The sequence below is a fragment of the Biomphalaria glabrata genome, chromosome 9, assembly GCF_947242115.1.
Source record: "Biomphalaria glabrata chromosome 9, xgBioGlab47.1, whole genome shotgun sequence".
Taxonomy (NCBI): Eukaryota; Metazoa; Mollusca; class Gastropoda; family Planorbidae; genus Biomphalaria; species Biomphalaria glabrata.
Window position 1 is genome coordinate 23173995 of NC_074719.1, and position 13714 is coordinate 23187708.

General features: G+C 34.7%; 1 protein-coding gene across 4 annotated transcripts in view; it reads right to left on the reverse strand.

The window, feature by feature from the left end:
- Positions 1-314: 314 nt before the first annotated feature.
- LOC129928090 (uncharacterized) overlaps positions 315-13714 on the reverse strand; it is a 31132-nt gene continuing 17732 nt past the window's right edge. For all 4 annotated transcript variants that reach the window (XM_056040565.1, XM_056040567.1, XM_056040566.1 and 1 more), the window contains exons 4-5: positions 10908-10959; positions 315-1269 (exon numbers count right to left, since the gene is read on the reverse strand). In XM_056040565.1, coding sequence (XP_055896540.1) covers positions 356-1269; positions 10908-10959 — 966 coding nt within the window. In that variant the 3' untranslated portion in view covers positions 315-355. The remainder of the gene's footprint in view (positions 1270-10907; positions 10960-13714) is intronic.

The window sequence follows — 13714 nt, forward strand, 5'->3', positions numbered from 1 at the left end:
ATTTTTAGGTTAATCACTTTTCAATTGTTTATGATTTAATACTTGTGAATTATGATAACTTACAAATAAAAACATATTAAAAAAAAAAAAAAAAAAAAAGCCCACAAAAGAGGCAAGATGGCCCTTAAAAGAGGCATATAAAGCCCAAAAAAGAGGCAAAGAAAAGAGGCATAAAGCCCAAGGATTCCTATGATGATAAAGCTAAAACTGAATAGCGCAAATTCTGAGGTTTCCTTTAAAAAAAAAAAAAAAACAACAGTTAAGCCTATTACGCCCCCAACACAGTTATAAATATAAAAAAAATACTTTCAGGATTTTTGTTGACATTTTTTTGTTTATGAAATAGTTTATTTCGTCACGCGTCACTCCAGATTTCTCCTTCTCCACTGAAGTTAAGTCTAGAAGTAGGTGTAGTTCCAGCGTGTGGAATTTGATTCCAAAACTCACTTCCATAACCTAACACACAGACTATGGCTCCACTAGTGCCAGGGCATGTAGCGGTTCTGTAGGTAAACCTGCAATTGTAATCGTTATTACACATGATTTTTTCATACCATTTACCAAAACTGATCTGTTTACTACACCCATGAGGATGTGAAACAATAAAACAAGCTTTCTCTACATCTCTAGACTCCCTATATTTGTTGTGAACTTCATCCCATGAAAAATAAAACTTTTTCCAATCCTGGTATAGTTTATCTCCTAAATTTTTATCACATGTCACACATTTTAATTGACACAAATCTGTTTCTGTACTGGCATGAACACAAGTAATGTTGTTAAGAGAGATCCCCGGAGTTTCCTCGCTGTCGTAGTATAATATAATAGATGTGCGTCTAGCCTCCATTTCATCGAACACAACATGAGTTGCAGTATTTAACAATATTCCCCAGTACTCTGTACTAGGTGTGTCGGAATGTTGACAACTTTGACAAGGACACTTTCTATTTGTACATTTATAAATTTCATTAATAAAACCACTTGCAGCTCTTAAACATGATGAACCAATCATCTGATAAAATGGAAAAGGTCTCGTTGTTCGGGGCCAAAAGTTAGGCCTACAATGGCTAACATATCTGACAATTACTTGAACTGTCAGATTTGAAATATTTTTAATTAAATCATAAATGTCAGCATTTTGTAGTGTTTCCGGGAGGTGATTTAACGTGAAACAATCTGTCGGTATAAACTTCTTGTGACCTGGATTCTTTTTACATCTCAAAAAACTAAGCCTTAACTCTTCTTTTAAATCTGTATCTTCATTTTGATCTGTTTAAGAAAATAAAAACATAAATGTCAATTTTATGCTCTTTTTGTTTTCAAGAAAGAAATAGGGAGACAAAGACGAGAGAATGAGAGAAAAAGAAACAGAAGACAAAGAGAGATGAGAGAGAGAGAGAAAGAGAGAGAGAGAGAGAATTGAAATAAAAACCTATGTAGAAAACAACTAACAAGATCTAGTTGTTGTTTTTTCATCACTGTGAAATATTTTTTGTGTTGTTGTATCATTTTTTTCCTATTATAATATACTAGTCGACCCACAGCGTAGCATACACCGCTATTATGAAGGGCCGGCCTTAGGCCACTGCAGCAGTGGGCCCCGCACTGTCATTGGATCCGCGCTAATTCTAGGTGTAAATTATTAAATTAAACCATTTTATAACTTATAACAGATTTACCGCGCCTCCTCATTTACCAGGAGATCCTGGAAATCTCCGGAAATTATTAAAATCTTTTGAAAACTCATACAATTCTCCTGAAATATATATACAAAAATTGTCATTTTGGGGTGTCACTCAATATGGAAAACGCCAATCCTACGGGCGATAATAAACGGCATTATGCAATACCCGTAATTGTGGAATCTGGTGAAAGAAGCTTCTCGCGCCTCAAAGTAATGAAGAATTAATTGAGGTCAACAATTCTCGTAGATTGATTGAAACATTTGGTAATTCTTGCTATTGAGCGTGATATAGGTAAGAAATATAATTTTTATGATATACTGTATGACTTCTCTACACGCAAGGCTCGTAAAGTAATTCTGTACGTAGTAAAGAATGAATAAAATGCAAAGACGAATTTATTTTCTAATACAAACTATTAATTTTCACTAATTAGCCGTATCCCTACCCAAACTTGGCCCCGCCAAATCCGTTTCGCATAGGGCCCCATCATGGTTTAGTCCGGCCCTACTATTAAGTGACGGGTGAATACAGAGTAGATTATTTGTTCCCCCCCCCTCTTTTTTTTACGTGGGATAACTCTAGTCCGACTTGCAGAAATAAAAGAGTGATCTTTCCAAGACTTCTTGGTCAAAATGGCTAAGTCCAGCCCTGCTATTCAGTGACGGGTGAATATTATTTGTTCTCCTCCCCCCTTCTTTTTTTAGCCCTAAAGTTACGTGGGGTAACTCTTGTCCGACTTTTAGAAATAAAAGAGTGATCTTTCCTTTACGTTTTGGTGTCAAATTTATTGAGCCATGAAGAGAATTATATAGATACATTTTTATGTGTAATGCACAATGTGAATCAAAATTCTTCACGAATAGTAAAGGTTATTATTATTAGTTTAGAAAAACCCAGGTTCGTTTCTTGCGCAACGCTATTAGCTAACACCGTATATCATCTCTCCATTAGTATATTTAGATCTATAGTCTAATTCTAGTCTAGATGACTAGATCTATATATATAAATCGAATAGATCTAGTAGGCCTAATAGTATAGAATCTATCTTGAGATTAGATTGCCGAGTCTAGCCTATTCTATGCATATAGTCAGTTTTTATTAGAATAAAGTCTAGATATTACTAAAGACTAAAGTTTATTAATTATTAGATATAGACATAGATCTAATAATACTGTAATACATTTACTATAGCCTACTCTATACTTTATCTACTAGACTAGAGATCTAGGCCTATCTATAGATCTATCTATAATCTAGTCAATCTATATCTATACAAATATTCATTATAATACTTCTACTTATTTAATACGTTAGTACTTAGACTTAGATCTATTATAGTTTATTAATAGATTTACTTTTCAATGCCTAGACCTAATAATAAAATTGCTAATGATATGTCTAATGACTGATTATTATTATTATTTTTTTGTAGTAATAGGCCTACTATATCTAGGACTAGACTCTACTTAAATCTAGTCTAAAATAATGACTGTCTAAGACTCTAAATAATTGAGACTTTCACATATAGGTGTTGTTAATAATACGGCATGTCGACTGAAAGTAAGCTGTATTCAAAGTATACATATATCTATATTATAAAGTAGAATGTGAGGGGTATGTATGTATGTATGTTACTTATAGACATCAAAACCGCTTGACCAATCTTGATAAAACTAGGCAGGAATGTTCCTTGGGTACCAACTTAGACCGTAGTGTATGTATTGTAGCCCTAAAACAAACTTAAGACCCTAAAAAAAAATAAAGTTGTCCGACTCTATTACATCTATAGTATTTTATGGATCTAGGCCATGTCTACAATGTTGACATGAGAAAAGATAGAAAGGATTTAGACCTAGATCTAATTTTAAGAAATACACTTTGCGCAGATAGTTTTTTACTTTGACACATGAAAAGACAAAAGAAGATCCATTGATTTCATTATATAATAAAATTAACCTTCAATTTTGTGTTTCAAAAGCATTTTTTACATTAATTAGTTCCTTATATCTGTGATTACAGATTTCCTGACGAACATTCTTTCATTAGACAATTCAGTAATGAATCGCGTACTAAATATTAATTCGTTTAATTGTTTACTTTATAATCCCATCCCTAGATCTAAAACTCTAATTCAACTCTAAGATGATAAAACTTCTCTTCGCACAGATAGTTTTATACTTTAACACATAAACATATTAATTAAAGTCCATTCATTTCATATTTTGATCAAATAAACATTCAAATTTGGTTTTCTAAAGCTACATTAATCTACGAAAGCTGCGAAGCCGAGTTAAAGGCCTAGATCTATATTCATTCATGAATCGCGTACTAAAAATTATTTCGTTTTATTGTTACTTTATAATCCCATCCCTAGATCTAAAACTCTAATCCAACTATTTTAACGTATAAATATATTAATTAAAGTCCATTCATTTCATATTTTGATCAAATAAACATTCAAATTTGGTTTTCTAAATCTACATTCGTTTACGAAAGCTGCGAAGCCGAGGTGAGATAGGCCTAGATCTATATTCATTCATGAATCGCGTACTAAAAATTATTTCGTTTAATTGGTCACTTTATAATCCCATTCATTTAACAAAGCTATCGCTCTTTTCGTTTTTAATAGATAAGAATGTATCGACTTCGGGTAAACCATTTTCGCAAAACTAATTTTATTTTCGTAGCGAAAGAGAAATAACGTGAAAGGATCATTAGCTATGTTTAACATACATCTAAATCCAATCCACTAGATTATTCAAAAGCAAATGTTTTAATTTTAAAAAAAATGGATTTTCCCCTATTAGCTATTTTGATCTGATAGCTTCATTCACACTATTTTTACACTGACATATTCGCTTTACTTATTACATTATTATTTCGTTTAATTGTTTACAAACACTCTCAGTGACTATATCGACAGTAATGCGCAAATAAAGACCCGCGGGTCGCGGGTAACATATGTCTAGTACATATATAAAGTGATTTTTTTTTGTAAAAAAAAAATAGATGATGTACTTAGTGATAGATTTAATAACTTTAAAATACTAATAAATTAACAATTAACGTTGAAATACAAAAAAAAAGGAATAATTTTTCCCGACATTGAAAAAAAGGTGCCGGTACCCCGTACCGGTGCGTACCGTCACAAAAATATATGTATATCTCAATCTTCTTTCATTTAATTTTTTTTTTTGCGTCGTTATTGCTACTTAATACATTGATACCGGATCGATTCATATAGGGTCTAAGTATACAAGCAGGATTTCGAGCATTGGATACATTTTTTTTAAAATACAAAGTTTTATGGAAGAGGCAATATATTAGTTGTTTGAAGTTTGTAACTTCTTAAATTCAGGCTAAAAATATCGAAGCCTACATTTTTTACACTCATTGCTAAACAATTAGAAGAGATGGACTGACTCATAGTGTACCTTGTGTACATTTGCAAAAACACAAACTCTCTTTGTAATCTTATCAGTTAGACTTTCAAAACTATTAAAAATAACAAAAAAACTTTGTGATTATTTTTACTGTATAATTCTATTATTATTCCTTTTTAGAATTAGGATATAAACAAAAATTTGCCATATGACTTTGTCTAACAGAAAAAAAAAGAAACTTACGTCTATTTATGCAGTTATTTATAGATACCTAGTAATATAAAATATATTGAATTAACACGTACATTCATCATAATGCAGCCATGCGATTTTTCGTTTATAAACATAGCATTATTTAGGACAAATATTTTAGAAAGGCTGCTTGGAGAAATCAGATATACCCATTAGGAGAAAAAACGACCCCTTTCTCAAGAAACATTTAAGAAACTAGAACAGACACAAAATAAACAGTGACATTCATAACAAACAAATATTCAAAATTGATTAGAGTAACACCTTTTTAAGTAATCATTTAAAGTTTAAAATCACTACAATTTTTTTTCAACAATTATTTTGTGTATGAAATTGTGTATCGGAAAATGCCGGGTACTTGAAATAAGCTAGTCCTAAAAAAAACAACACAGATCTTGGGTAAAATACTCATCAAATAAAGTACTGTAAATGTCTAGTTTCACACGCTAGATTCAGGTCTTTTATTTGTATAGCCTCTATATCCCAACTACCCGTATTTTTGTGCAGAATATTTTTCTCTATCAGACACACTTAAAATTATAGCATAACAATGTTAGTTTAATTTAAAAAGAGAACTGAAAAATGCAAAGATATATATGGAAAAAAGCAACTTCCGGCCCAATTTGTGATTTAAGTTTTTAATCAAAGAAACGAAACGGACTAGTCCAACATAGCCCATTGACGCCACAAATAAACAACCAAATAATAAATTCAATGTCATTTGTATACTGAAACTTTGTTCAGCGCAACACATCCAGTGAGGTCGAAACGCTACTGATAAATTCTATATGCTAGGACAAATTTGTACAAATGCTCCTTCTTCCCTAGTGCTGTTAGAGTATGGAATGGGTTGCCTGAGCTAGCCAGGAAATCAAGTGACTTGGCAGAATTTAATTCATTGATTAATATGCATGACTGAATGCATGACGCGTAGGACGTAATCATCTTCTTTTTTGAAGTAACGTCTGTATTATATTGTAATAACTTAAGTGAGGCAACTCAACGAGGACATAGACGTTTATTTACATAGAGACATGACAAACATATAGGGCATCTGCCTTGAGTACAGCATCTCCATATTGGCTCTCTACTTGGTCGGAAATCGTTAGTCTCTTATGTCAACATCCGACTTGTCTGGTCACTGATAGTGCGCACCTTTTTTCTGCACTATCTTGGATGGCGGTGCGCATGGCAAAGTCATAACATTGCCCCCGTCTTAGCACTTTTCGTCCCGAAAAGAAACACTGCAGCTGAGGTTTGACAGTTCAGGTGGAGGTCGATCAGTGGGAGCCACAGGCGGCAGGGAGCGTGTTCCCCACGAGGCCATCCGCATTGTTTTCCTCCAGTGCCGCTTTCTCTTTCTCCAGTTGACCAGGCTGTTGTTGCGATAATGACGTGGCCGTTTGCCACACAAAGAGATAGGGTCGAGCACTGTTTTCTTCAGCACAGCCGTTGATCTGACACGCTGTCTCAGCAGACCTTCTCGACAGACGCCTCTCAAGGGAGCTGCAGGTTCGCCTGCAGCCACGTTGCAAGCAAAGTCCAATGCACCGCAGTCATCCTCAGACAACAGTCTTACGTCCAGAAGATAGGTCTCTTCAGGTTCAAGTGGAAAATGTCTTCCTCTTGACAGCTCAGATTTAGAGTGGTTTGATTGACATTCATCTATGCCAATGTCGATGATGATGGTAGAAGTACATATGCCCTGTTGGTGGTTTTCTTGGCATCTAAATTCTATGTGTGATGCGCCGCAGGTACAGTTCATGCTTAACTTCTGGATGCAGTTGTCAAGCTTCGAATTTCCCTCATGAGCACCGACAGATAGGCAGAGGTCTTTAAGGTCCATAGCATCAGGCTTGAACGCAGACCCAACGTTGTCTTGCTCCGCCCGGCTCATTGAGGTGCTGGTAACAGGTACAACAGGAACAAACGCTTCAGGCACATAACAGACTTCAGTTAAGGTACTGGTAACAGGAACAACAGGAACAAACGCTTCAGGCACGTAACAGTCTTCAGTTTCTTCATTTGTCTCTTTCCGTTCGATTCGGTACATCTAATTGAGATCATCAAAGCAATCGTTGTCACGTTTCTCGTCTTGAAAGTCACAACCACAAGACTTGCCCACAACACAGACACAGACGGCGCTCCAATTCCCAGCGTCTCCGTCACCACTGTTTGTGCAGCCACAGTCTTGACCACGCAACTTCTTTACCAACGAGTCTACAGGCAACTGCTCCTTTACCAACGAGTCTACCCGAGACATCATTTTATCTACCTTTTTCCCCATACTGTTAATTTGTTCACACATTTCATCAATACCTTCATTTATCTTGCCAATAAGCTCATAAATCTCCGGTTCAATTTCAAATAGGTAGGTCTCCGGATCTTCGTCTTCATCAATCAAGGCTTGCCGGAGACGAGCTGTAAGCACCTCCTTGGTACCACCAATTATCTCATATCGGTTACGAAGTTCCTTCCTAAGCTCTCTAACCGAGAGTTGGTCTAATGGTTTCAAAGCTGCCATTGTAAATCCTACCTCCTCTCGTTGAGTTGCCTATAATCCCACTTCTGACACCAATTGTAATAACTTAAGTGAGGCAACTCAACGAGGACATAGACGTTTATTTACATAGAGACATGACAAACACAAAGGGCATCTGCCTTGAGTACAGCATCTCCATATTGGCTCTCTACTTGGTCGGAAATCGTTAGTCTCTTATGTCAACATCCGACTTGTCTGGTCACTGATAGTGCGCACCTTCTTTCTGCACTATCTTGGATGGCGGTGCGCATGGCAAAGTCATAACAATATATAAGATAAAATAAGATACTATACTAATTCTCTTAAACGTATACCAGGCTTACTCCACAAAGTGGGTCTTGGCGTACTAGATAAGATATCTAGCGTCTGATAGGTGATCTACTTGTCGTAGGACGACTATCTGCATTTATCTTGCAGATTTTTAAATACACAAAAGATCTATCAAGATAGATTGTAAACACTAGTAACGATCACTCATATACCAAGTACCTCTAAGTATAAAAAAAAACGAATGAGTTCTCAACAAGTCGATGGAAAGCTATACTCTGACTAAATGAATGTACAGTTGTAGATCTCTATCGATGTTTTGGAGTCAGTCCAATGTATAGATATCTTGACTAGCATTACCAATTCCAGCTTCATGACACTGGTGTCCCGTAAAAGTGCAAGTGGCAATGATGACGAATAATTGACAGAACTATTACATGATCTTTCAATTCAGTTTATAAAGTGATCTTGAGTCCCTAACTTATAAACGTAAAGACAGATAAATGGAAACGTGGCAGCGAAGTCCAGACTTGACCGTTAGATCTAGATAGATCTATAGCGTACGAAAATAATTTAATATAATGATTACCTTGATTACAGCGTGTACACCGAACTCCGTGGAAAGGCTATGTTTTGCTCCGGATACCAAGAGGTTCAGCACCTCCTGTTACAGTTCTCCAGCCAACGAATTACCTGCTACACTCCATCGACGCCTCTGAAACACCCCTTTATGCAGGTCAGCTAGGACTCCAGTTGACCAGGCAGATCAGCTTTAAGGTCCGATGTCTGAGGGAAGATAAAACTTGGACTTCTCTCGTCAGACGTAGCAACCAGTTACAGCATCATCTGGTCATCATGGACGTAGCCGACAGTCGTCACATCTCCATATCATGAAGGAGATAGCCCAACCAGTTGTTATAAACCTCTATACAGGGATTGCTTGGGTGGTTGTGAAAGTGGTTGACAGTTGTATATCGTAGGGAAACGAGTATTACAAATTCGTTGGCAACGTCGGAAAACTATTTTGACGATTATAATTTTTTAAAGTAATAAAAAAAATTACATTTGGCTAGAGATCGAAAAAATATTTATCTTTATCGGACTATACGTTTTAGGGTATTTCGGCTATATCTTATTATATTATTGAAGAGTATAAAAAATTAATGTTCAGGAACATTTTGCTCATCTTCTAGGTCTAGATCTAGAAGCATTTCATTAGAGTATTACTTAGTGTAGTAGATATATACATTCACTTAACTTAACCAGGATTCTTTCTCGGAGAGGGGGATGGGGGAATGAGGTGGGGTAAAAAATGTTCCTTTAAAAAAATCTAACATTTATTACTTATTACAAGCAAAATAATTGCTCTATAAGCTGTATAAAAGAGGTATTTTTTTTTCTAAAGAGTATTTAAAAAAAATGTTTTTCTTGTTCTCTCGTAACGAACAAAATCAACCCTGTATCAAGTTACTAAAGTTGTAATCCTTAATACTCCAACGTATGTATATAAGTATTCATCAAAACTAATTTATACAATTTACAGTGCGATAATTTTTTACTGTTTAAAAGATGTGTAAAAGTCCATTTTTTTAACCAAGTGGCTTTAAAAAGTTTTTATATATTTGATATTAAGAAAATCTATTTGAAGATTAACTCGATATGCTTTAATAATTGATAAGCTAATAATTTTAGCAATTAGCCAGCCATTTACATTGACAAGACTTATTAAATTATAAGGCTTGTCTTCGAGTCCGAAGATTAGTGAGGAATGCAGTATTTCCCGTAGCTGCGCAGCCCCAGCTGTGACCTACATATTTTGCCACATCCAAGGCATGCATAACCATTGTCAGCAGGTGGTCGATTTAGATTTTGTTTTCGCCGTCTTCGTTTGTCCTCGGCAGCGGGTTTCTTTTGGTCTCAAATGTGTATCCCGCGGCCTTCTTGAGTGACCTCAAGCTTTGTCGTTCTGAGGCTTCATGCAACCATGTGCTCTCACTTATGTCAGCTAAGGAAAGTTGAAGCCTAAGCTGGTCTTTGAAGCGTTTCCGTGGGGCGCCTTTGTTACGTCGACCAACTTTTAGCTCACCAAAAAAAGACTGCCTTTGGCATACGTTTGTCTCCCATACGGATACGTGCCCTGCCCAGCGTAACTGTCGGACCATAAGAAGTCCCTCTATACTGTCCATACAGTCGTTCGGAAGGACATTGCTGTTTGTAGTGCGCTCTTGCCACCGTATGTCCATGATGGAGCGCAAGCATCTTTGGTGAAAGAGCTGAAGAAGTCTTAGTTGTTTTCTGTATAGTGTCCATGTATTAGAGCCATAAAGAAGGGTTCATATATCTAGGTGCTTTAGTGTCAAATGACGCCTCACTTTCAAGGGAAGTTGATAACCGTCTGGCCAGGGCCAACAGCGCTTTTGGACGCCTTCAGGCGAGAGTTTAACGGAATTAATCACTCCACCTGCCTACAAAAATTAACTTCCTTTGACAAATAAGAGTTGCTAAAAAAGCTTTTTAAGGTTTGCGCTTTAACAGTTTTGACAATCAAAAAAGAGAAAGTGCCCATTGATTTGAAATCATTTCAATTATCTCTCTGGCAGTGTGCAACAGTTTACCAGAAAACCTTGAATGATTTTAGTTCTCTGTCAGAATCTTTTCTCCGCTTTAATAGTGACAGCAGTAAATCATATTTCATTCTTTGCATCTTTGTGACTCACAATTTTTCTTTCATTTTAAACATTGACAGAAATTAAGGCTAGAAAATGTTTCAAATAGTACCTTCAGAATTTAGACGAAAATTATGATTGTCCAGTTGGAACAAAGAAGTCGCCTGTAGAAGGAAAACAAACAAACAAAAAAAAAAAAGCATTATTTGGAATAATTTTCTTTTGAAAGCAATTTATATCTAAATTTTGCTATAAAATATCGTTTCTAAACAATCATTACAGAGAAAGACGCTTTTTTTTACCGTCCATTAGTCACGTTTAGATCTTAAGAAACAAGATTACAAAGAGAGTTTGTGATATCACACAAACTCAGCGGCGGCCCCCGTCGGATCCCTGTCGAATCCGCCTATTCACAAGTAATAATCAAGACATAATTTTATTTTGATGGTCAAAACTAATAATGTTTCAAAGTTTCATTTGCCGTTGTAAAAAAAAATCTTCGGCAATACATGTTTCGGATGCTACTTCTAAGTTAAAAATAATTAACTTCTCGCTGCACGACGGAAGATGGCAGCGAGCAGGGTATGAGCCAGTACCGTCGAGATAATCAGTTCAGTACGCTAACCGCACGACCAGGCATTGCTATTAATAATAAACTGGTTACAAACTAATAGCCTATTATTGATTGTCACGTACACATTGTCTATTTTTGTCTCAAGGTTCGCCGCCAAGATTTCAGCTAGCTCGGGAATATCCAAGTATATAGCAACCATTTATTAGAATAATTGTGATTGGTCAGAAATGTTAATTATGTACGTTAAGCTGTATTCTATTGGTCAGATTGATTAACCAAGCGGCAAGGAGATATTAGTCACGTGGTAACGCTGTAAGTTTGAAAGATTCTAGATATTCTCGCCAGTCTCGAGTGGATTGTGTTAGGGATAAGACGTGAATTGTTTTAGTCTCGAGTTGGAATTCAAAGGAAGAAGACATAAATTGTTATATTGTGTAGATCATCTAATCTAGTAGAAATATATTAATTATTTTATTTAATTACAGTTACCATTGTAATTATTGTGAATAGCTGTTCAAAGTTTTAAATTAAAGTTTTTGTATTAGACGAGGAGAAGTTTCTTCATTGAATATATTAGTAATATACTTAGATCATCTTATCAAATAGCAACTTCTAGATGATCATCTTATCAACTAGCAACTTCTAAATGATCATCTTATCAACTGACGATTTCTAGATCCTCGGCAATCATTGGTTGTGCAACTCAGGTCAAGATCATCTTCAACATGACAGTAGTAAGAGGCATATAAGAGATCGTGACATTTGGCACCTCAATGATTGTGATATTGATAAAGAAATATATTACACATTACGGCATTACATCTACCAGATATGTTCAAAATGTCAGACGAGTTTTTTTGGATATTTTTCAGCATTGATTTGTAATTTTAAAAAATGAACAGATATCGTGCTTGTACTTCGATGTCTCAGCAAGTTATCAACAGAGCTATTTGCATTTTCCCATTCAAATGGAACTAGAATAAGGATGTAGATCAACCTAAACAAAACTTCTGATTTAGCACTCTTAAGATCTATATCTACTAGATCTAGATCTAGAATATAAATTTGGAATGATTTAGATGTAATTTAGATTAGATTTATGCCAAAAAAAAGCCTATATAATCTATCAATAGGCTGAATGCAACACTAAATCTAAACATAGTAGATTGGTTTGAGTATATTATAACATTGATCTAGACGTTTGGGAATTAATTTTACACTTTAAGTCTAGAAATTGAAATTCTATATCTTGTTCTAGTCCATATCAATCTAAACTAGACCTAGAAATTCTAGATCTAGAATCTACAATAATTTTAATTACAATACAAGTCCATATCTAGTTTAAAAAAGCTAGATTTACTGTAAAAAATCTAGATTTAGTTTAAAAAATCTAGATTAGATCTAAATCTAGCTATTACGTCTTTTTAAAATATGGGCCAGATAGCGAGGTTTAATACACAATATTATAACGAGTTGTTTTAGCATTTCATTTGAAGAATTCATTCTATATGACGTCAAAGGAGCAAAAAAAAAAAACAAACTCAACGTCACAAGACCTAGTTAGACTAAAAAATGTCTTCATCAGTACGAGCCAGTTATTGAGGGTTCATAAACACTGATGCACCGAGTGAGTTCTTTAAGCATTTCATTTAAGAATTTATTCATATGACGTCAAAGGAAAAAAATCCATTACTTCACAATAGGCTAGTAACAAAAAATGTTTTATTAACAGGAGAGATTTAACGAGGGTTCATAGTCGATAGTACACAGAGTTCTAATAGAATTCATTTAAAGATATTATATTTATATGTATAATATATATTAACATTAATATATATATATATATATATATATATATATTAATCCTAATATATATTGTCAGTTTGTCTGTCCGTCATGTTATTATCGAAAAAAAAAACTAAAAGCTATTGAAAATTTGATTAACCTTTAATTTTCCTTCCGAAACATCGCAATAATTTTAAGTATCTATACTAGATAGTTCCGGATGTTTGTATTTATAGTAAGAGAAAAAGAGAATTCTAGCTAAATCTAATACCGTTAATTAAATTTTTGCAATGGTCTCGTGTGACAATTATATGTACCATAGCTTTGCGGAAAGATTTTCTTACCATACTTTGATGTTAGGAAGTTGTTTTCCTTAAAAATCGGAACATATAATTTACGAAAATTAGATTTTAAAACGTTTTAGCTAGAAAATTAAATATAATGTACGACAGAAGTGCGATTTCACATAAATAGAGTTAGAATATTTTCATAATAATCTGGAACAACCCAAATTTGTAAATGAGAAGATTATTTGTTTTATTTATTAGAAGAGGGTTTTC